This window comes from Hirundo rustica, chromosome 2, assembly GCF_015227805.2.
Source record: "Hirundo rustica isolate bHirRus1 chromosome 2, bHirRus1.pri.v3, whole genome shotgun sequence".
NCBI lineage: Eukaryota > Metazoa > Chordata > Aves > Passeriformes > Hirundinidae > Hirundo > Hirundo rustica.
In genome coordinates, this window is record NC_053451.1 from 56,860,492 (window position 1) to 56,885,276 (window position 24,785).

The following is a 24,785-nucleotide window of genomic DNA, read 5'->3' on the forward strand; positions in this document are numbered from 1 at the left end:
TCAAAGCACCCACTGGGACCATTCTTTTCAGCCTGGGAGAGAATTAACAGCCCGGGATTCTTGTTTGGGCTCCCAACCTGGCCATCTTCTGTTTAGCAATAAGGACAGAATGTCAACATCCTGTAGGTGTCCATAGGAAGCCCACACAGCTGAAAAACAAACTGTCTCTCAAATCACCATCAACTGTAGAGAAAGAAGGAGAGAAAGAGAGAGAGAGAGAGAGAGAGAGAGAAAAGAAAGAAGAAAGAAAGAAAGAAAGAAAGAAAGAAAGAAAGAAAGAAAGAAAGAAAGAAAGAAAGAAACAAAGACAGAAAGAAAGAAAGAAAGACAGAAAGAAAGAAACAAAGAAAGAAAGAAAGCCATTCAACTTTTGAAATATGTCATCAGGAAAATCCTAGCTCCTTTTTTTCACCTAAGGTTTTCCTTAGGGTTTTTAGGTTGTTTGGTTTTGGGGTTTTTTTAATTTTGTTTGTTTGATTTTTGTGGGTTTTCTTTCTTTCTTTCTTTCTTTCTTTCTTTCTTTCTTTCTTTCTTTCTTTCTTTCTTTCTTTCTTTCTTTCTTTCTTTCTTTCTTTCCTTTCTTTTTTTTTCCCCCTAACTTGGTGGCTTGCTTTAAATCCTATTTGAAGAACTACAGAAAGTCATGAGTTTTATGAGGTTTGTGTAAAGATTTCTTTGAAATATTGCTATATTTTCAGTTTTATTCCAGATCTTTATTCCACTCTTGATTTTCATGCCTTTTTTTTTTTTTTTTTTTTTTTTTTTTTTTTTTTTTTTTTTTTTTTTTCACTTAATTTTTCACTTAATTTCTTCTGGCTTCTCCTCCCCCATCCTCTGTTCTTGATTTTCATGTTTCGCATTTATTTGTTTATTCGTGCTACTTCCAAAATGCTGTACATCGTTGCAGCAGATTAGAGGCATCACAAGCAGTAGCACATTTACCAGCTTCCAGCTTCTGTTTAGGGGACCCTAGTAAAAGAACAGAAGAGAGGCACACCAGATTCAGTAGGAACTGGTATTACTATATGATGATAAACAAAACGGGGAAAAAAAGGAAAGCAAAGAAAAGCTCAAAAGTGTTCAGGCTGCCACCCTGGGCTAGAACCAGTGTTCTTCAAGCGCAGTTTCCTGCTTCTCAGTAGTTGGCTGCACCCTTCGCTTCATTCCAAGTCAAGTTTTATTTTAATTTCATTTGCCTTAAATCCAGAAAGACCATAGAGGCAGGAAATTCTGCGTGCTGCCATGTGTTCATAATACTCCAGAGTGCTCGCTCAGAAGACAGGACATGAGTAGAAATGGAGGTGAAAAACTCCTTTCCTCATTCTTCCTCATTCTGAATTTTCTGCTAATTTACTTCCAAGTTCCTGATCCATCCTTCCTTCTTCTGTTTCCTTTTGTCACAGCCGTGCTGCTGTCTGTGCTTCCTCTTCTGTCTGCTCCACAGCCTCCCTTCCCATCTGTTTTTTTCCTCCACACCTTTTCGTTATTCCAAAGTGTTGTACCTATTGTCTCCAACCAGATGAGGGAAAGAACCAGTGGAACTGACAGGGAAGAGAAAGAAATGCAAGAGCAGTCTGTAGCCATATTCCACTTCTTTTTACCATGGCCGCTGAACCTGCAGGTGAAACATGAAGCACTGACCGTCCTCCACCACAACCAGGGAGGTCTAGCACTAGGCAGAGGCATGTTTTCCTTGCACTGAAATGGGGGGGGTGGGGTTACCAGTCTTTATTTCATTCTCAAACATAATATATTCTAAAAGGGTGTGAACAAAGCATATTTTTAAGGCATTTTATTTTCCCTGTACAAGACAAAAGAGATGTACAAATATAGTATCTGTGTTATATTAGGGGAAAGTCATGCCTTTGATATTTCTGGTATAATGATAATTTTGTCTACCTAATCAGTTTTATCTGTCTACCCCATCTAATCTCATCAAGTTTTGCATTTATCCCATGCTTATCATCAGAATAGAGCAAGTGATTACAAAATCCATCAAGCAGTTTAATCACTGGGTATTTTTTCCTTTGTACTCCCAAATAAATGTGTATGAAAAGGGAGACTGGAAGATGGGTAGAAGACTGATAAAAATGTTGACTTGAGGAGGGCTAGGTTTCATTTAACCCTTAAAGATGTATTTTGATCTCCCAAGCAAAAAACTTTCTAAAATCATCATGCTAGTCGATGAGAAAGCTCTTCCTTAAAACTGTACATACTTTACTCTTTTGGCTGATAATTCAGTAATTCCTGCAAATATTGATGGCCCCAGACTTGAATATACGGGACAAACAGACGACTGGAGACGGACCTATTTATACCCCAAAAGCCTATGTATGCATTTTTCCTGTACTGGTATTTCCCGCTGTGGGTTTCCTTTCAGTACCGTTTCCTTGTTTTATTTTAAGTTCTCTCTGATCACCATTAACACTCTGATCTAGATCCCCACTTAGCCCTCAGCTATTGGCCGGTCCTCAGTATAGCAACACTCAAAGGTAAGTCAAGCCATGGAGTTTGCACTAGACCTGTGATATGAAAATACTGTTTGATTTTTAGTTAGCACATTCTTTAACTTCTGTTTCTGCTCCTTTAAAGTGAGGATCTTGGCAAGTTCCCAAAGTCTTTTCCTCTTCCTTTGTGTGAAAACCTGAAATTAAAAATGACAAGGCAGGCACAAAGTTAATGCTAGCTGCAGCCCTGAGCAAAGAGATGGGGAAAAAAATTCATTGCCCATGCATGAAGGGAAGGCAGTGCCAGGTGTTTCTCTCATACATTCAAACACCTTCAAACATCAATAGCGAGACATGGTATTGAAAAAAATTAGCCTCCCAGCTGCTTTGGGGCTCAAATTTTCCAGCACAGATGGGTGCCTATGGATCTCATGTACAAAACAACCTGCCAGTTGTGCATGCAGAGTCTTTCTGGTTATCAACCCATCAAGGAGTCTGTTTTTCACTGGCCAGGCAATTGGTCCTGTAGTGTATGCAAAGCCTAATATATGAGGGTGTAAGAAACCATCCTAAAGGCAGTTGGTGTTTTTGTTAAGGGAAACATGTCAAATCACGAGCATTCTGATCTCATTTGGAAGCTAACCCTGCTCTGGACTAAGTGATATCCAAGGTCCTTTCTTAGCTAGGTTATTCTACGTTTCTGTGCTGGTGGAAATCACCTAGCTGGCTGACCACCTCTAGTCTTTTGAGTTAAAGAAGCCGTCACTTTTTTTTTGAGCGTGATTCACATTAAATTTCCAAAATCTGTTAATTTGAAGGTATTTAAACTCGTTTCCCAAAGTGAACCATTTCTCCAATGCTACTGCAATGTACACTGTTCAGGTTTTTTTCCCATTTACCTCAGAAATCAGGGCCACTTTATTACAACTCAGCTTTGCCAGTGCACACAAAACCTATAGATGCACAGTCCTTTTCATTAGTTCATTATTCAGCTTATGTGAGGGGCCTTGAAGTCCACAAGAGTTTTGCCTCCTGCAATGCTGTATTTCTGTCTCTGCCCATAACTATTGTGCTCCTACCAATGGTGGTGAAAGATGGTGGGGGGAGAGGAAGAGAGATTGAATCTTCCTGGAAAGTGCAGCCCAGCTGGGAGATCTAATTTTAGGTTCACGAGACCTGGCACCTTGGCCGTGTCCTTTACATTGCTGATAATGTTGTTCTGGCACAGAGCAAACACTCTGTGAGGAATGCAGCTGGCACGCCAAACTGGCGGGGAGCAGGGGGCTAACATTTGTCACAGTTATCAGGGTAGCTGCACCACTGACCCCTTTTGGCTGACTCCTTTGTGCCTACACCTCTGTGGATAAAACCATATAATTATACCCTCATTAGTTCAGAGCCCTGTTCTGAAAGGTCACTCACGCTCTTCTTCTGTTGTGTCACACTGAATAGGGTGTATCTAACTCTTCCCTTCAACACCTTGGGACTAGAGCTACGTATATGGCCACAAAAAGCTTGGGGGGGGGGCGGGGGAAGAGTGGTGTTTACTTCTCTAAGCTAGAGAAACCAAAGCCAAGAGGAATTTAAAATAATTAACAGTCCCCTCCTTTGTTGTTCCTACAATATCCAGTTTTACTTCACCCCAAGCTCCTGAATCTTGGAGACCAGATTTGATAGGTTCCATTGGTAGGAACCTACCAACACCATGCGTTGGCAAGGCAGCTTTCATGTGCCTTCTGGTTTTGAAGGACCTCTGAATAATTTAGCTCAAGTTTTTCATCTTGGTTTGGGCTCCTTGCTGGACAATGAAAGTTATATCTTCTCCTCACCTGTAGATTCCTTAGCAGAACTCCACAAGATGTTTGAAAAGAAAATGTCAGATGAAAAGGTACCCAGATTATTTTTTATTTGGAGGATCACTACATATATGGATATTTAATTTCTTTGAAGCTATTATCTCACATGTGCTATAGTACAGACAATCCCTTATACACAGCAGGATGTTTTTCCAGAGTATGCCTAGATATACATTTTTGCAAGGATGTGCTTAATCTACTACACAATTCTTAGCTTGCTATTCCTGGAGGGAGCTCAGAACTGAGTTTTAGCTGTGGTGGTGAGATGCTAAACTCTTAAAACCCCAGGCAAACCGCAAGACTGGAAGGTAGGTTCTCTCAGCTTGCAGATCAAAACCAGCAAACACCATTTTTCCTGACATTTTGAACAGGAGTTTCCTCTCCCTGGAGTCATTATGCAGTGGTTGCAGTAGCGTGCATTTCTGAAGAGCTTTCTGTGTGCCAGCTCAGCCCAGAGCTCATCTCTGCAGCATCCCGTCATTTGAGAAATCTCTGCTGGGCTGTTGCGTGTTGGCATGGAGAAATTACAGCTATCCTGTGTAGACTGATTAATTTTACTCTGTTTGAAGTCTTCTACACAGGATTTTCTCACACTTTCTCTGAGTTGGCGTTTCAAAAGTTAGACAAACTGGTCTGTGTATATATTTGTGCCTTAGAAATAAAACTTGGAAAAAAGACAGGTGCCCAAAAAGCTCCTCTTATAGCTTTGGCATTATTTTTTTGACCTCTGACAGTAGTCAAGGGGTTTAGTTCAGAGCAGGGCCCTTTTATACTGCTACGTAGCTCTTAACTTAAAGCCTTTGTAGCGTGCCAACTTTAGAATTTTTTTTTTCATTGTTTGTTCTGAAAGGAGTCTTACAAATGCCTAATAAATCCGTCCCTACTTCAGAAATTACTTCAAGGAATTATGAGCTCAATTAATTTGTAGGTGATTTATACTTACTGCTAGATTATTTTCAATTATGGGGAATTTGAAAATAGTGGTTGCAATTGCAAAGTCTCAAAATTTGAGATCTAGCATCACTGTAGTTATGGAACCATCCTCTTTGTGGCACAGGAATTTATGTAGCATAATTTTCACATTCACCTATAGTCATGGTTTTTAGAAAATTCAGCGTTTCCCCATACTTCCAATTCCTTTGTCAGGGTGGAGAGAAACACTAGACTGAACGTGATCTCAGCAGAATCAGGGGAAGAAGGACTCCCTGTTCAGACTTAAACAGATCCATTTTAAGTAATTGTTTTTTTGTTTATCTGACTTCTGGTCTTTTAAAAATTGGGAGAATCAAGTGGAAAAATGACATATTTTGAGAGAGTTCTAAACAGAAATGTCAGTTCTATACCTTGGGGTTGACTTTTCAGTTCATCTGCTATGATGATAGGCGGTGCAGAAAACTGTGAAGAAAAATGAGTGGATGGATGTTTTTCTCCTTGTGAAAACATGGTGATAGATAGATATTGCATAGATATGTGGGAATCTGTTAATGTACATTTTTACCTGGCTGCACTCGAGAAGGGGGAAAAAAATGAAGAGAAATTTAAGGAAATAAATCCTGCAACAGTTAGTTCTACTTGTTGATTTCAGGTTACCGCATGAGATTAGGATCTAGCACAGACAAAAAGGATTCAGGTCGCCTTCATGTTGATTTTGCTCAGGCAAGAGATGACTTTTATGAATGGGAATGCAAACAAAGAATGCTGGCCAGAGAAGAACGCCACAGACGCAAAATGGAGGAAGACAGACTACGCCCTCCTTCACCTCCAGCAATAATGCATTATTCTGAACACGAAGCTGCTTTGCTAGCTGAAAAATTGAAAGGTAAGCAGCATTTGCTACTTCTCAGTTTATTATTCCTTAAAAGCAGGAGCCATGCAGAGGCCAGAGCAGTGAAGCCAGTTTCTCTCTGATGTGTTTCATTACTTGCCCTGTTAGCTTTCCCCCACCGAAATGGCTTTCTTCGCCATCTCTATGCCAGTGGTAATGATACTCACCCACCTGCTGGAAATGCATGACATCTGTCTGTCTACCTGTGCTTTAACAGCTAAAACACAGCCTTCAGAATGCTACAAATGGGTTTTTCTTCTGTTAAGTTGCTGGCATCATATATCTTGGAAATACTCTCACAGTAAGACAACCTGTTGCAAGCATCTTTCTTCATATGAAAGGCCTTATTCTTAAAATTACTTTAATCCTCAGCATGTAGATTACTCCATCACATGCATTTGACCGTCCCTGGCATTCAAATTGACCTTATGAGCTGACACAATTTATCTCTGACACACAACATCCCTTCTTTCACTCCCTCTTTAGGGTTAGAATCACTTGTGCAGGATAGCGTCATGCTTTGGAATGTGTTTGCTTCCTAGTTTGTTTTTTTCCAGGTACATTTACTGAGTTAATATTTTTCAAGGGTGTACTTTGAGGATTCATTTTATTTTAATGGCTAACATAAACAGTAAGAAGGGAAGAAATAAAGTTTTTCATGGTAACAAAATTTAAAATAAATATCTAGCAAACAACTGTTCACGCCGCTTAGAGTTGTATTTATTTTCATCACGTGTTTAGCAGTTGTGTTTGGCATTCTTTCCCCCATGATGGCCAAGCACATTGCTTAACTGTGTGCCAGGTCACAAGAAGCTGTGATTCTTGCCACTATTTCACAATTATCTAGATTAGGTTTAGACTATCTAGCTGTCATCACACTGGTCTCTGTTCTAACTAGGAAATGTGTTTGGGGAGCTGAAGAAGGACAGCGCAAAGTGCTTCATCCTTGGAGCGTGGAGCAGAGATGCACCCTGCTGTCTCTCTGAGTACTGCATTGGCTGCTGTTAGTTGTCACTACTGCCTCAGTCAGTTACTAGTTTGGCTGACTCTCATCCCCACCAGATACACTCCTCCATAAAATAATTCATTTATTTATCTGACAGATTGGTAAATAACCCAGATGAGTTGATAGACCAGGAGAAAAGAGCCCCTAATATAAGAAATTTTAATTCATACCTAGCTTCCAGTCTAGGTTTAGATCCATCTGGTTTTACTTGAATATTTTAGGAGTTAATCTTTTGTAGCGAAGTTTTTCTTTATGTAGTAAGGCCTATGGGTTTCCTGAACTAAACCAGAAAATGCAAGAAGTCTGGACAATTTCTTCCATATGACTAGTCATTGCTTGGGGCAGCTAAATGTGGGGTTTTGCAAGATGTTTAAGATGACTATATTTAGAAAGATTTTTCTTTTTATTATGGGAAGTTTCCGTACTTAATTAAAATCTACTCCAAGCATTTATATCTTTGATTCTCCTAAGGGTAATTTAACCAGAGCTTGACATATATGCTCAAGTTTAATATAAAATTTTTTTAGCACAATATGGACCAACACTATGTGCATAGCTGTTTTTCAGAAATAAACTTTCAGCAATGTACATTGTTTTTGTTTTTTTTTAAAAAAAAAAAAAGAGGTAAGTTTATTTTTTTAATTGGTTGAAAACCATTAAAATCCAGCAAAAGAATATACTGCAATTTTAGAAGTTCTGTTAATTAACAGTTGCCCTACTATGACACTAAAGACACCAGCCCTGGATCTGTACAAATGGTTAAAGGGTGGAGAATGCAGAAAAGATCCCTCTCTCCTCAGTGGGCATGAGTTTGCCCTTTTCTAGGTAGTAAAGAAAATAGGTGGGCTTCAGTAGTTGTACTGGTCTACTTTACCTTTCCTATGGTGCCACAACCAGTGAAACCAGTCACAACCTGTAAAACAGTGGCGTTGCACTTTATGGGCTCCCTTGAGTAACATGGAATCACCACGTGAACTCTTTGTGACATCCTAAAAAAGAAGTAAAGCAACAACAAAGAAAATTCTTCAACTCTGGCAAAGGGCAGTTCATGTACTAGAATCATACAATCATTAAGGTTGGAAAAGACCTCTAAGACCGAGTCCAGCCATCATTGTACATTTGCAATTTAAATGTGGACTTAATTGAAAGTAGCAGAATATATACACATACACACATAGGCATACACGTATACACACATACTCACAGAGATATGTAAAACCTGGAGTTAAAATCTCAGGTCTCTGTATTATTATCACATCTGCACTGCTGCAAAAGCCTGGACAGAGGATCAAAATATATCTGCACTGGGCAGGATTTAACTTGAAAGATTGTTTCTTCAGCAGAAGCTCTGCAATTGTTTTCTCAAGGAAAATCATGACCTTGCTGTGGTGCCCACTCCAAAAACTCCTGAGCTCTGTTGCCAGCTCATGAGACAGAGCTGCATGTGCCCAACATGCAGGTTTCAGCTCCTGCAGTGCCTCCAGAAGTTCACAGAGCAACACTAGCTAAAAAGCAAGCCAAAATAACTATGTATATCTCGGCCCAAGATACTGCTTTGCAACCACAGATGTAGATAACTTGGTCTGAATCCAAGCAACTTTTGTTGTCAAAATAACCTTGGAAATTCCTGGCAGCAAGGAAATCTTGTATCTTATGGTGAGCAAAGATGAAGCAGGCTTATCAGCCACTCCCCTAATGTGGTCTAGATATTTACTGAGTCTGTAACAGAGGTGACAATATATTTTCTTCACCTTCTGCAAACTGTAGCATAAGACTAAGAAATCATTTTGTGTAACAGACTTGTCTGGAAACTCTTGCCCTAGTGTTGTCAGCATATTCCAATTCCTCTGGTGTGCTGAAGTCACCTGTTACAGCAGTGACTGTGGGTGAGAGAGTACAGAGGAACTTTTGTGCCGGTTGGAAACAGAAGTTCATTGTAAATTTTCAGCCAGGTAGTCTCTACTGGTGTGGAGCTTCATACAACAAAGGAACCTGTTCTTCAGTGCCTGGTGACTGGGGCTGGGACTCCACTGCATGTTGGGCCTCATATACATGAGGATTTATGGTATACTCTCCATTCCTTGAATCCCTTCATATCTGCAAAGGACTTGGTTTGAACACTTGATTTTTGCAGAAATTAAAGAAACCCCTCAAACTATGGACCAGTGCAATTTTTCACCACCACCACTTTCCAAATTCAGTGTGTGGCAAACAGTGTTGGTTTAGGTATATCTCCCTTTCCCTCTATCCTTTTTTTTTTTTTTTTTTTTTTTTTTTTTTTTTTTTTTTTTTTTTTTTTAAATTAAGATCTTCAGTACTCCTGCAAATGAAGTTCTTCTTAACTCTCTCCTTGTTGGCAGTATGGACTTTTTCCTGCACCATTCATATCATTAGCCTGAGCCTCGATTATCAGACTGAAATGAGCACCAGCATTCAGACAAGATGAGGAACATGAAGAGCATGAGCAGCTTCTAATCTGTGTTTCCTTGAGGAAATACCTCAATAAATTCACAGATGTGAATTCTGGGAGTCCAAGGTCATTTACAATGAAGTGTAAATGTTATTTGCCTCCTTAAATAGCCTTTGAAAATAGACCCTGGGTTCTTGTTTTGACAAAACCAGCAGAATATTGTGTCTTCTGCTATTACACTAGAAAAAAGTGACTTTTGCTTCTTCTGATTCATTGTAGCATTTGTGTGTGTCTTTGAGATTTTAATTTCTCAGTGTTAAATCAGATGTGTTATTACTGCACAGTGAAATGTGTCGGTAGATATTTAGGATTAAATTTGCATGCTCTGACATCTGTTTTCCTGAGTGCATTATAAACCGTTAAGTCATGTGGTGCCCAGAACATGACACAACTGGAGATAGGCTGAACCTTTTAAGTGGAATGCTGCTGTGTCAGGTGCATTGGAACAAAACATTTTAATCTGTGCTTATGACATTTGCGTTTCAAAGCAGAATCTCGAACATTACAGTTTTCTTAATTCAAGTATATCTGTACCTAATGGTATCATTTTCAGAAATCACTTTTTGTAAATAAGATCCTTTCAAATGCTACATGTCTTACTTGCTGAAGGTAGCTAAGTAGTTCTATCACCCAACAAAGGCATCTCCTTATATCTGAATATCTGTTTTTTTAAATATTTTGAGCAAAGGAGATATAAATATCTGAGAGTTATATACAATACCCTGGAATTTACCTCCCTTTTTAATACAGTGTTTCTTTATGAGCACAGGAAAGTTATTCATATGGTTTTTCATTTTAAGAAATATAATTTAAAAACTGAAAATCTGGTTCTTTGCCAGGCACTGTATTATCCCCTGAAGAGAGCACAGATTGGAAATTTAAATAAATAGATGGCAGTTACAGTAGAATGAACTTACCAGGGATGTGCCTTGCACAAGACTCAGGTAGCATCAAGCCTGACAATCTCAGCTCTTGCACATCGTTTGAAATATAAACAACATTTAATTGCTTGGGAGATAGGGTATTTCACTAGGAAGAAAAAATACACTGCTTTCATTATCACCCTGCACTTGGGAGCCAGACTGGTGGAGCACTGCAGAAACAGTGCAGTTATGCAGGGAGGCAAGTCTCATCCAGAAAGGATCTAATTCAGTGCAGAGCTACATCAGAAGAGGAGGAAATGAACAAATCCAGTGAATGCCAGGTTTAAATGCTGAGACTCTGGACCTTTTTTTAGAACTTTTTTTTTTTTTTTTTTTTTTTTTTTTAATTATTATTATTAGTGGTATATCAGGACAGAGCCCTAAAACAGACATGTTGCGGTGCTTTAGCATCAAATCTGTTCACTCACCCTTCCTGGTTTTAGATTATCATTTTCTCCTTCCTTCTTCCATATGCTGCTGACATCTGCTGTGGCACAATACATCTGGCTCTGAGAGCCTTGCACAGGGGCTGTGAGCAGGCACGGTGCGAGGGCACTTTTGTCTGCTGTCAGAAGTGCATAAGGTGGGTTCAGCTATCAGCAGCCTGGTAACCCAATTCCCTGGGCACCTCCCTCCCGAAGCCTACAGGAGGTACACCCACTGCTTAGTGCATTACTAAAAGCATCCTCCCTCACCTCAGCTGTATTGTATCAATTCGGATTTTGAGGTTTTTTAATATAAACCCACTGGATTAAATGTACCACACTGCAAAATGACTCAAGTTAATTACTAAGAGCTGGGAAATGGCAGCTCACTGATATGAAAGTTTGTGGTGTGATTTTGAGAAATAAGGAGGAAACTCAATACTCTCATAATTACTTTTCATTGGAAATAATGGCATCAGCAGGAGAAGATAATGGATTTCTGTGTCTGACATGAAACACCCACCCCTGGAAACACAATTAAATCTTGTGTGATTTAATTTGAGAGAAAGAAAGAGTTTGAGTAGGGGGGAGAAACTACTTTTTAATCTATCTTTTAGTGAACATATACATATATTTTTATCAAATCTAGTGTCAGCTAGACATTTGTTACATAACTGAAAAAGTTTCTTTGTTATAGTCTGCAGTTAAAGCTATTTAAAAAAAAGTAAGGTGGATATTAATCATTCTTTAAAAGAACCCTTTGGCAGTAAGAATTTGTATTTCTTGATTCTCACTTGTTATGCAATGCCACTGGGTTAAAAATGTTATTAATCCCAAAAGTACTAGACTGATGTGTGTGATGCATGGCACAATTATATAAGGGATTGGAGCAGGAAAAAAAAGAAGGTGAGGGTAGTAGACTGAAGAGTTGTGTTTCTAGGTCACTGGCAGGCACTCAGTACAGAAGAAGCTCTTAAGCCAAGAGAAAAATAGGTTGTCATTTTGGCACCAGGAGTGGTGTGTGCTGGGAAGCAAATTGTTCCTGATGCACAGGGGAGCTGGGCTGAGGCTGCTGATGAGAGAGGTTAGTGAACCTTTTCTCTGACCTAGTTCACCCACAGCAGTCACCTCCTAAGGTATATTCTTTTTTGTCTTGAATTCAGTCTTTGCAGTTTAGAAAACTTACTTGTAGTTTAATAAACTATCAAGTCAAAAGTCCAATTAAGAGTTACCTTGTCCATACATCCTCCCCTGGCTGCGGTGATACGTAATGAAGAAGTTTGCATCCTGAACTGAACTGGGCCCAGTTTGACAAACTGGAATTGGAATCTGAGCAGCTCCAGGCAGATTGAGGGCAGTTTAACTGTGGGCAAAGGGGTAGTGCTGAGCGTAAGGGTGAAGCAGGGAGCACATCTTCCCATGGCGCTGCTACAGCTGGAGAGGACAGGCTGTTAATCAGAGGCAAAATAGGAGGGATGTATCCACCACTCCCATCCTTTCTCTGCCTGCCCTGCAGCACTGTCATGCTCAGTGCTCACAAGAACATATTCAGGGGATGTTCGTTAATTGGGTTTCTGCTGGTCAGGGCAGAACTGGGCATAAAGGTGTACCTGATCCATCTCACAGAAAGACCAGAGAACAATGAGGTCATTAATGCATCCCAGAGCGTAGGCAAACAGCACAGGAGCTTCCTAGGTGTAGTCTCTGGAGTAAAGAGCAGCAGACGTCTTTTCAGCGTGTCCTTGCGAGCCTGGGAGGTTGCATTAGGGGAGCAAGATTAGGGACAAGAGATAACAACACCACAGCCCATAGGACAATGTGGAAGGTTTACTGTGATTTGGAGAGGCTCCAAGTGTTGTGCAAAATATCTCAGATACTTTTCAAACATCTTAGAAAGACCAGGGTTGAAAAGATAATAACAAGGCTAAATCTGTAGCGCAGTTTGATCTTGTCCTGGCTAGAAGTCCAATATGCAATGTCACTCTTGAAACAGAGAAATATCAAGCTGGCTATATTTGCAATATATCTATAAATGTAAAAATTAGAGTGTTTGAATGCCAGGCTTCAGAGTGATGGCTTAGACTATATCCTTTCTAATGGCTAAGATCTTAGAAACCGTCACCCAAGTTGTGAAAGCATCTTATGTAGGTGTTTAACGCTGAGAGATGGTCACATTTGAGGGTACTCTGAGCTGATTTCTGCCCTGTGTTACACCTGGGAAACTCTATAAACTGAAAGTAGAATGTCTGTTTCCAACACCTTTTCCCAGAATACCATTTTGTAACAGTTGTTGTCATCACTTTTTCAATTAAATGTTGATTCTTGTTGGGGTTGCTTAGAGGTGGTCAAATTATAAGCAGAAAAATGCAAAATACTTGTCAACAATTATTCCCTTTTATCGTAGAAATATTCCTGTTAATAATTTTCTGGTCAGGTCTAGGGGCGCATTTTCTTTTCATTATATTTCATTTCATTTCATCTAAGCTGTGAGCTAGGATTTAAATGTCAAATATCTTTAGTTGATATAACAGGAATTTGAAATAGCTTATCTCTAGAGCCCTGTGATTCAGCCTGGCAGCACCTGGAAATCTCTATTGACAGAGACCCAGCAAGCCGTCCTCGATGGATGGGTAATCTTCAAATGACACGACGTTGTCAGGGCTGGTGTTAGAGCTGCCCTTTACGGGGACACACCAGGCTGCAGGTGCTGGGTGGGTGTTTGCAGCAGGTGCGCTTGTGGAATGGTTGGGATTACTCCGACCAAATGTGTGCCTGTTGCACAGATGTTGATACAGGAGCAGGCCAACCCAGGCTCCCTTTGCAGCTGGTTGAGGGAAGCAGGCGCTTCTGGAGCACAGTTCAGCTCACCTTTAAACAGACAACAAGAACAGGACTGATAAAACCTACCTCATTTGCTTAGAGTATGCTGTGACTCGGAGCAGGAAAAAGCTCTAAGAGAAAGAAATAATTTGCCGCATGCTTATTTTAAAAGAACAATTACATATGGAAACATGTCATATATAAAAGAATTTATTTGAAGAGTGTGTTTTTAAACAGTGTATAATTATGTGCATCCTACCATGAGGGAATAATTTTGAACAGAATTAGGAGTTTTGTTTTATTTTTTTAAATTAAAGTCTGCAATCATAAGGCAGTTCATGCTCTGTTTAAATTAGATTCCATTGCTGCATTTCTTCTACTATTTATCTGCTAACTAAAGAGGAAATGAACAATCTCATATAAAAATCTGATTTTCTAAGGTAATCTCTCATTGCTCAGAAAGAGTCACTGTATTCTGGATGAAAAAAAAAAAATATTCACAGTGGGTTACCTTATACCAGTCACTGAATAAGCTCAAGAATATAAAAGATAGAAATTAAGGTGAAATAAATTTTAAAACTGTAGAGAAAAGATTTTATTAACTAATGTGCTCCTGTTGTGCATATATTACCCTCTAGCATTTTTTAATGTAACTTCTAATTATGTAATCAATGAAGATGCTGATGTTTACCAATGAAAGGATTTTTTCCTGTCATACAGAGCGGTGAATTAACTGTAACAGTCCCACAGATCTGCAGCTCCCTGGAAGTACAGTATGATGAAAATAGGTTTACAGCATGTCCTTTTAAATGGGTAGAATCTATATGTCAGAAGGATGACATGTTTACGAACATCCCTTACAGACACCCACTGCGCCTGATAAAAACAAAACGAGGGGAGGGTGTTTTTTATTTCATAGAGACTCTATAACAAAACAACACATAAATGAGTACTGGGGAAAGACTAAAACAAGGAAAAGGGAGGATATTTCTGTGCTGCTGATTTTCCTCATGCATGGAAACATGCTAACATTGCCAGAAACCATTACAGGTTATTCTTATTTACTAGTGTAATTTACTAGTGCTGCAGGGCTGTATTGCATCTTTGACATCCAGTTCCCATGCAATTCAGAAGGCTGGAGATTTTGCCCAAGTCTGTTGGAGAGCCTTATCTTTGTGTTTTCTTGCAGCAAAGAGTCTCTGCATGAGTCTTGTTTACATTTGGCTTTTCTAGGGTCTATATTCAGCCAACCTCGCTCGTCAGAGCTACTTCATACATTCCTGCTGCATATATATCCAGCAAAGCTCAGAAGGGGAGTCTAATCCAAGGGGACAATATGAAATGAAACGATGCCCATCTGATTCTTCCTGCCCAGAGAAAATTAATGAATGGTGTTAATGAATCACACATTAATGTTCTACAACAGATACACCATTGTACACAGGGAGGATGTTACGGGTTATTTTGCAATTTTTTCTTGAGGGATCTTGGGTGAACATGCCTATTCGGCTGTGGAGAGCAAATCTTATTGCTCTAGCTGAAAGCATGTTTCAGTTAATAAGATGTTAAAGATCAGGCAATGTAAAAATTTCTTTGGAGGCTTTGGGCACAGACCATGTCATTAGTCCTCTCTGCATTTTAGGCTACTTGCCTTTTAGGGAAGTGATTACTGTTTCAGAATAAAAAGCCAAAATTGTCACTTAACAATTAATATTTCAATATTTGTACATGGAAAGCAGTCTTACAAACTGTGTCACATGTTTCTGTATCTGTAACACACTTGGCTGGGTTTAGTATTTTCCAATTTTTGTTATAAGTGTTGGTTGGTTATGACTACACGTCATCTTCCCGCTATAACCATATACCTTCTCCTGCAGAAAGGTATGCATGCCATCTAAAATATATATAAAGAAATATAACCCAAAAGGACTAAACATGAAATGTTTAAAATGAGCTGTTGAGAAATTAAAGTTTTATAGAATAAAATCCTGGTGAAAAAATGATACTGAATTGCGCAAAAATGGTTCCACAGGAAGACACTGTTGTAATAATATTTTCTTGCAGTTCAGTCTAAATGGGACTTAAAAAGAAATGTTTCCTCTTAATCCTGATGAAGCCTGAAGTGTAATGGATGCTGCGCTTAGAGTCTGCTGAGGAAGCTGAGAGGAAAGAAAGCTGTCAGAGGAAAGAAGATTACCTGGGGAGGGAGTGTACAAAATCTAGCCTTCAGTTTTGGCAATCTTTCTGCAAAGAAAAACAACTTTTGTTACCTGAATGGTAAACATGAAGCTGTAATCCAGGTGTTTTCCTGGATTCATCTGGAATCCTCTAAAAAAATACATCATGTGAAATATAAAACAAATAGTACAAAACAAATAATACAAAATTAATGCGGGCACATCATCTGTTCAAAGCAGTTCCTTGTAATTAATCAGTGTTTTGAGGAGGAATTGTTCAGCCTCAACATTGTTCCTTAATTAACAACATGATGTTAGTGAAATCTGTTGACAGAAGTATGGCTGAGCCTAAGCTTTTGGCTGAGCAGATTAACAGAGACACATTTAATTTCCTCAGTGAATCCTGTTCCACAGAGGTCTCCTCATTCCCGCTCTAAGGTCATTCCATATCACTGAATGGCTTAAGGGAGACATTGTGAAAGTGAAGACTCAGGCCAGAGGGAAGGGGGGAGGGTGCTTTTTATTGTGAGAAAGCTATTAAAATGAGGAGAAGACAAGTCTTGAAGGAAGATTTATGTAGTTTCACATGGCTGTATTGGCTTCTTACATCTGATAGAACAAAGGACACAAAAATTGCCCAAAATGATATACTGCGAGCAGGATTTATGGTGATTTTAATGTGACATGGAGCAGAAAATGTGTTCTCAGCAGGATATTTATGCCTGCAATTTGAAACCTGTGCTTTGATTGTTCTAGACGACAGCAAGTTTTCCGAGGCCATCACGGTGCTGCTCACCTGGATTGAGCGAGGCGAGGTGAATCGTCGCTCTGCAAACCAGTTCTATTCCATGGTGCAGTCGGCCAACAGCCACGTCCGCCGGCTCATGAACGAAAAGGCAGCTCACGAGCAAGAAATGGAGCAAGCCAAGGAGAGTTTCAAAAATGCCTTAACAGGGATCCTCACTCAATGTAAGTAGCTCCCTTTTTGTCAGCGTTGTTGTAGTGATGGTGGTGGTGGTGGTAGTGGTTTTATCATTTTGCTTGTTTGTTTGGGGGTAAGTAGTTCAAATGCAGTCATGCTCTACTTCACATCCTATTCCATACTCTATGGCAGTTTGGAGGATCAAGGACCATTCCTAAGAACTTATTATTCAAGGTGAGCAAAGTTTCAGTAGTTCTTTTTTATTAATAGATGATGACTTGTTCTATTCACAATGTCTACCGTTGTGTAGACATAACGCCTCAAGAATGGACAAGAAGCCTCACTGCTCTGAGAAAAAGATTATGGGTTTTTTTGAGAGAAGGGACATGTAGGCTGTGTGCGGCAGCTAGTTAACTAGGTCAATTACAGAAAAGAGCGCAATTAGGTGATTGTTTTAGCCCAGGTTTAGGTAAAAGGCAGTAGAATCCAGTGACTTTTGGGGATATAGTCACAGGTGAAGGCCACCTCCACAGTATGAAAGTATGCAGTAATGCTGCTGGCATCAGGACTGGTTGGCTGATAAAAAGCCAGTATTAATTGGGCAGATAAACTGTCTTAAATATCTAGTGCTGGCAGCTATTATCTTAGTATAATCAATGACCCTACTCTAATGAAGTTTCCTCGTAAAACAATGATCAGTCTACTTGCCAGGAAGGGAGAGGAGAGGAGAGGAGAGGAGAGGAGAGGAGAGGAGAGGAGAGGAGAGGAGAGGAGAGGAGAGGAGAGGAGAGGAGAGGAGAGGAGAGGAGAGGAGAGGAGAGGAGAGGAGAGGAGAGGAGAGGAGAGGAGAGGAGAGGAGAGGAGAGGAGAGGAGAGGAGAGGAGAGGAGAGGAGAGGAGAGGAGAGGAGAAAAGAAAAAAAAAAAGAAAAGGCAAGGAAAATAGGAGAAAGAAAACCTATTTAATTATTGGTGAGTTTTAATACGTTTATTCATATGTCCTCAAGGAAGAGGCATTATGATACTCAGAAAGGTGAAGCCTGGAGGCAGCTCTCATGTGCCAGTTGAGAACAAAACCCAAGATAATTTACTAGAGGAGGACAGTGAAGTTGTTACATTGTAATATCCGAATCATACCCCTAATCTTCACATTAAAAAAAAAAAAAAAAAAGCCCTAGAGGCTTTTGTGCAATTTACTTCTGGTCCCTCTGTGGACATCCTTTAAAAGTTAGGGTTGAAGGCATAAGCTTGGATGGACTTGTCTGGCTTAGCAGAGCAGCCACCAAAACTTCCTGCAAAAGTGATTGAGAACTCAGTATCTCAGAAGATCAATTCACCGTATGCATATATCCTAATTTAAGAGTTTAGATGCCAGAACTTAGAAACAAAGATTCTGGGCCAAAGACATTTGATTTCTGTGGACATATGTTCACAGAGTAAATTTAAAAGACCAGCTAATTCCCTTGATAATTTTCTAGGCAATATTGTCTTCCGTCTCAGCATCTAAAAGGCAGTGTGAGGCACAGAGATGCAGACACCATGCATGGCGTGCTGTTCAGTTCACACCAGGGCCTCTCCAGTTTTGTGTGTGACAGCCAGCTCCAGCATTCAGAAATGCCTTCTTCAGCTGCATTAAAAAAAGTCCCCCATTGTCAGCAGGCTGAACTTTAGTTAAATCAGTCTAAATTAGCCCATTTGTCACCAACTGTTGTAGAACATCTGTCACTTGGAAATAGAGATTCCTGTAGTTTCAGGTGGAAATTTGCAGTTTTGGCTATCTGTATTGCTCCTGTAACGTGCTGAATGCTGAACTTACAAAAACAGAAATAGCTCTGGCTTCAAAATGTGAGTTTTCTAGTGCCAGAGTAACAGCAGTGTCTGGAAGAAGAAAATTTCTGACAGATCTGGCCTCGGAGGACGAGGTCAGCAAACAAACAGCCTCAGGGAGAGGTGTTACACTGTGATTTCATAAGAACAAGTTTTACAAACTTTCCAGATGTTCCCCATTGTTTATTTTATAAACATCATAAACATTGGCCATTTTTAGCACTATTATGACTTATTAGAATTCCTTACAAACTTGCTGCAAATGCAGGTTTTCCCTTTACACATATATATGCCTAAGATTGCTAAGCGTGGAGATTCTGAAATGAGTTTCTCTTTTTCAAGGAAATTTGAGTTGATCTGTATTTGAATTATCTGAGGAATGTTTTTCATGCATCTTTTTCTATTGTTATTCCACAGTCCTGCATAATTGGTTACAATATGTCAGTTGTTTTATGAAGAATTTGAAAATACAAGATGTCCAAAATAGGTGTGTGTGGCCTATTCAATTCTGCAGAGTGACAAAAACCCACTTCTGCTCTTCTGCAGTAAGGATCCAAAAGTCTATTGTAATGCTGCAGCTGTGTGGCCATTTGACATAAATATTAGAGTATTTTAAAAATATCGAGCAGCAGTCCTCTCATGAACTAGGTCAGATGTCAACTCGGAGCTGACCATTCTGGGCTTTCTTTGCAGTCAGAAGGGAAAAATAAGAATCTTCATAGAATGAGTCATCAAACTGACCTCATGGTGCTCTTCCAATGAGATGAATCACCCCTTGGATTTGCCCTTTTTTCTCTGCTGCCCATAGAGGATTCACAGGGGGCCTAGCTCTGAACCAGATGTCCCACTTTTTACGTGCCTTGTTCAGAGAAGATTGATCCCACTTACTGTGTACAGCATTGATACAGACAGGTGTAGAGTAAGGGAAGAACTTGGAGTTAGATAAAAATGCAGCAATGAATGTTATAGGGAGTGAAAAAGAAATTAAATTGGCTTCAGGTGCACTCACCTGGAACACACACACTCACACACATGCACACACACTGTCTTAGTGGATCTCAGTAGAAAATACTTTTGCAATTATGAGGATTACGGTGACCAGAACATTTCATCTTATGGCCCAACCGCTAAAGAAGTACAGGCATCGAAATCCCTACTACAAATTTGTGCCTGGAGGTATTTAGGAGATTACTGAGCAGATTACCCCTAAAAATTTGGCTCAGTTGCTCAGCACGTGAATTAATTACTTGATCAAGGTACTTGTGCCAGGATAATCTGTGAAATAAAGTGTATTACTGCTGTCACACCACAAATTTATAGCACCTGATACAAGTGCTACAGGGAGTCTTAGCATTGGTATGCTGCTTCTGCAGTTCTTTAAGGGATAAAGACAGAAAAATGTCCACTTCCTTATTTTTATTAAATTACTTAATTTTTCTAGATTTGAATTTGTGCTTGAAGTATGGATTGTTTTCAAGAATTTTGGATAGGTCTTTGTGGTTTGGCATCTACTTTACTTCCACATCTTAGATACACGGGACACTGCCCCCTAACTTTCCATTCATCTCTGTTTCATTTCCTCCCAAACCACCTTTTCAGCCTAAGGTTTACAGATGTTGATCCTAATGTTTAAGGAAAATGGAGGCCTTAGAGATATCCCTGTTGGGCTGTTGGTGTTTTTCAGACTACTCCAAAGCTGCAATTACCTCCTCTGACTCTCTTCTCCATGCACTGTAAACTTTGCCTACCTCTTACTGAGTTTTCAGACTATTTAATGCAGTTTCCCTTTACAACACTGACAAAAGTACTTACAGGTGAATAAAAATTCCATATTCAAAAATGAATTTGATATCCAAAGAGTAAGACACACAAGGTGGTGGAAGTGTCCCAGTTCATAGTTTAAGTACACATGCTCTAATGAAGAAAAGTCCCCCATATCTGGTTACTAAGCAGATTATGACATTCCATCATTTTTGTCCATTTTACTAATGAATTAATGGATTTAGTGGACTCTGAAACCAGGTCCCCATCAGAGTCTATGAATCAGTCTCTTGTGTGCCTGTGGGGGAATACTGGGAGGGTGGTTTTTATTGTAGATCCCCTGGCCAGATTACTTAACGTAAAATCATACAATCCGCAAGACTGGAAAAGACCTCCAAGATCATTTGAGTCCAGCCTTTGAATGAACACCACCATGCCAACGAAACCATAGCACTAATTGCCATGTCCAGTCATTTCTTAATGTCACTTCCAGGGATGGTGCCTTCACCACGGCCCTGGGCAGCCGGTTCCAATGGTTAACCACCCTTTCAGTGAAAAAATTCTTCCTGACCTGCAGGATGAACAAGAACAAGGGGAAATGGCTTTAAACTGTAAGGGGACCAGTTTAGATTAGGTATCAGGAAGAGCTATACTGTGAGAGTGGTGAGACACTGGAACAGGTTGCCCAGAGAAGCTGTGGATACCCCACTCCTGGAAGTGTTCAAGGCAAGGTTGGATGCAGCTTTGAGCAACCTGGTCTAGTGGAGGGGGCCGCTGCCCATGGCAGGGGGATTGAAACCGGATTATCTTTAAAATCTATTCCAAGCCAAACCATTCTATGATTCTATGGATTAAGAGATTATGTAGTTTACCTGCTTTGCCTATTGCTAAGCATCTTCAGCCCTTACTTGTGAAACAAGAGTGAAGCTAGATTCAACTTTGAGCTGATTCAGCAGCTCTGTCCGTTTATGAAGAATCAAAGGTTTGGAGAGAAGGCTGTGTGTCATGTGCCCCTTTTTGGGAATCTCACAATTGTCATCTTGAGTTTTCCTTTCTGCTAAAGGACTTCAGTGGTATATTAGATTACATTGACTTCTTTATAAAATAGCTGGTAGGTATCGGATATGAATTACACCCCCTCCAACCCCCACCCCCCCCCCCCCCCGCCCCCCCCCCCCCCCCCAAAAAAAAATTGTAGTTCAATAATTCTGGAGGGAAAAGCATTCTCAATAGACTGAATAAAATCCTCCTCCTTTCAAGTATCTTCATTTTCATTCTCTGATCTCCCTGGATATGATTTAATCTGTTTTAACATTATCTATCTTCACAGATAGAATCTGCTTTTTTTTTTTTTTTTAATATTGAAAAAGTTAAAAAAAAAAAGTTTAAAAATCCTTTTTTAGCTCTCTGCAAAAAATGATTGGCATGAGTTTTCTTTTTCTCTTTACAGGTTCACTTCTGAAGTTGCTCTCTTGCTTTAGAAAAGATAGAATTTCCATTGATATGATGGTGATAGCTAAAATCACTGTCTCATCTGATTTGCTTTAAATTCCATACTTCAGTGCTTTCTCCCAAAAAATCCTTCCACTTTTTAGTATTCTCATAGTACTAAAAATGAAGCCAGTTTCATTACAGATTTTGAAAGCATGCTGGTAAAAAATCTCTTAGCAGTCAGACTTTTTATATATAATCATGCTTCCCAGAGTATTCTTTAAATTGCTCCACATTAATAACAACTTTTAAAAGGATTTTCCTGCTCTTTAATTGTCCAGTCTTACAGTCTTTCTTTCCTTTGCCACTGACTAATTCAAAAATATGGGCTTACTTTATGTGTGATTTTTAGGTCATCATTAAGCTCTTTGTAAAAGAGATTGAGTCATAAAATGTGTTTTTACGGTGCAGCCCAGTTCTCAGTTGGTGTCATAGAATGCCACTATAATACAAATAAAAACATTAATCATTCATGTCATTAGTTGCCCCTATTACTTTCTACCTTGATGCATTTTTAAAATAGAAAAAAAAAAAAAAAGTACAAAATAACCTCTATAATCCATCCAGTTCCTTTTGTTAGCTCGTTTAGTCACTGTGCTTTTGGCTTGTTTCTATACTGATAATTTGTCCAGTAATGCTCAGCTGGATCTCTTTATTCTTTTTTCAGTTGTCCTTCTATCTATGAGATTTTTCTATCTCATATACACATGTTCCCAAAAGCATTTCTATACAAGATGCTGTGGCAGTGGCAGAGAATATAGATGAAAGATTCAATTTTTATTTTACCTTGCATTCTTGCAGTTCCTCCCTTTCTTTTGGTAGTATAACCCTTTGTGGTTGATATTTGTAGTGTTTCTCATGGCTGTGTTTCTTTTTCCTTGAATTTCTACATTCCTTCCATTCTATGTAGCTTTCACTCCACCTAAAGTCGGTACGAATCTTGGTATCAATTTAAGCATGGCCAGAATTTCAACAGAAGCTCTTCTGTTATTTTTAAGAGGTTTTGTTTTTTAATGTAGTCCATTAAATATGCATGGTATTTTGCAGAAAAATAAAAGCACTGCTTTCCAAGAGATTTCAGTCTATTTTGACAACTCATGCCACTTGCCTGGAATCTGCATTTCTCCTGGATGACGGCACAAGCTTCAAGGCAAGGAAGCATGTGCTTTAATCACGTGGAAATCTGTGCTTGGTTTTGACTTGCCTTGCTGAGTAGAGACAAGGGGTAAGGGCATCACAGAACTGAGCTGTAAATGTTCTATGGAAAAAAAAGGATGAGGGAAGAGACATTAGGCAAGAAAGGAAAGGTGGAGTTTTCACCCAAAAGGATGAGTTGGCTGTGCATACCATGCGGTCTACATATTTAAAGCTGTTCTGACTGCTTATAAATGATTGAATAAACCTTATAAATATGAATAATCCTATGAAACTACGAGTGATTGAAATATTTGCTCCCTTCAATGTGCACTAAATGTCAAATCACTGGATTTGTTACAAATGGTACAGTTTGTGAGGATGACAGAGATGTTATGGGGCAAGAAAAGAGTTTTGGAAAGGGGTAAACTGTGTAGGAGAGAGAGATGAACATACACAGAAGTAAGAAAAATACAGAAGGAAGAAGTCATGGCAGGCAAGGAAACATAAGGTGTGGCAACAAATGGAGAAGTAAATTTCACACCTAAAGTGTGTGGGACAATTTTTTGTTTTGATTGCCAGAAGGGGCTATTGCTGTTGAAACCTCCTTATCCACATCTTTATCCTTTTTCTTCAGCAAAATATACCATATTATGCCCCAAATAAATATAGCCCTCCTGATCTGTCAGGAACATTTTAATCTGCAAGATTCTTACATAATTATTACTTCACTTAATGGGACCTGCAATGGCTTAGTCCCATTTATGATGTTCCTACATTGCAGAGTTCCCTGGGAGTTCTCTTTCTGGACAGATTTACCAGATGGTAAATGGTAGTTCCCACTTTTGCTATTTTTAAATCTGAGAACTGAAAAAAAAGGTGTGCCTAACAATAAATAAATAAATAAATAAATAAATAAATAAATAAATAAATAAAAAGAACAGCTAATTAGCTGCAGTACTTTGGGCATGGTTTATACCTTGTCCAGCCAATGAAGAAAGCAGCATTCATTTAATCTTCCTTTGAGTTGGTGGGGGACAGTTGCGCTTTTTCTGGGGTTTTTTTCTGGTTGTCATCACAAGGTCCATAAAGTCCATTCGGTAATGTTAAGATGGTGGTGTTGAAAGAGCAGGTACTGTACATTTGTACTTGCCCTACTGCGTTGTGCTGGTCTGATGTCAGGCTCCTGTTTGTTGAGAAGTGACATGAAGGTGAAGTGGTCTTGTTGAGTCCGAGTGATTTATCACATGGCACTGAGCCAGCTCTTGCAGTTACACCAAGCTGTCGGGTTCTCTGTTGTAAATTCAACTACGGTTTCGCAACCTAAAAGATTTTCAAAGCTTAAATTGTAGACAGATTTCTAGCAATGCCATGCAGGGCAAATGGAGCTCTATTTTTTTTTTTTTTTTTCCCCCAAAGTTTAATGGGGAGCATTCTATTTCCAGAACTATTAATTGTTGATATACATACCTCAGACAAGTTACTGCACAGGTTTCAGTATGAATCCTGTAAATTTGGCACATTTAATATCCCCATAATGCTTCTTCTTTCACTGTTCCCCACTGGGTTTCTTAGCTGAGAGAAGGAGAAAGGAAAAAAATGGCTGCTGACACTGGAGTTTGATATTCTTACAAGATCAGGGGTTATAGTAAGTGTTGTGGTATAAGTGCTTTTCCTTCCCTTTGTCAATATAGAAGGATCTG

General features: G+C 39.4%; 1 protein-coding gene across 11 annotated transcripts in view; it reads left to right on the forward strand.

The window, feature by feature from the left end:
• The window catches only part of ENOX1 (ecto-NOX disulfide-thiol exchanger 1), a 357,513-nt gene that overhangs the window by 260,162 nt on the left and 72,566 nt on the right, over nucleotides 1-24,785 (forward strand). For all 11 annotated transcript variants that reach the window (XM_040055201.2, XM_058419293.1, XM_058419295.1 and 8 more), the window contains 2 exons: nucleotides 5,889-6,122; nucleotides 16,706-16,918. In XM_040055201.2, coding sequence (XP_039911135.1) covers nucleotides 5,889-6,122; nucleotides 16,706-16,918 — 447 coding nt within the window. The remainder of the gene's footprint in view (nucleotides 1-5,888; nucleotides 6,123-16,705; nucleotides 16,919-24,785) is intronic.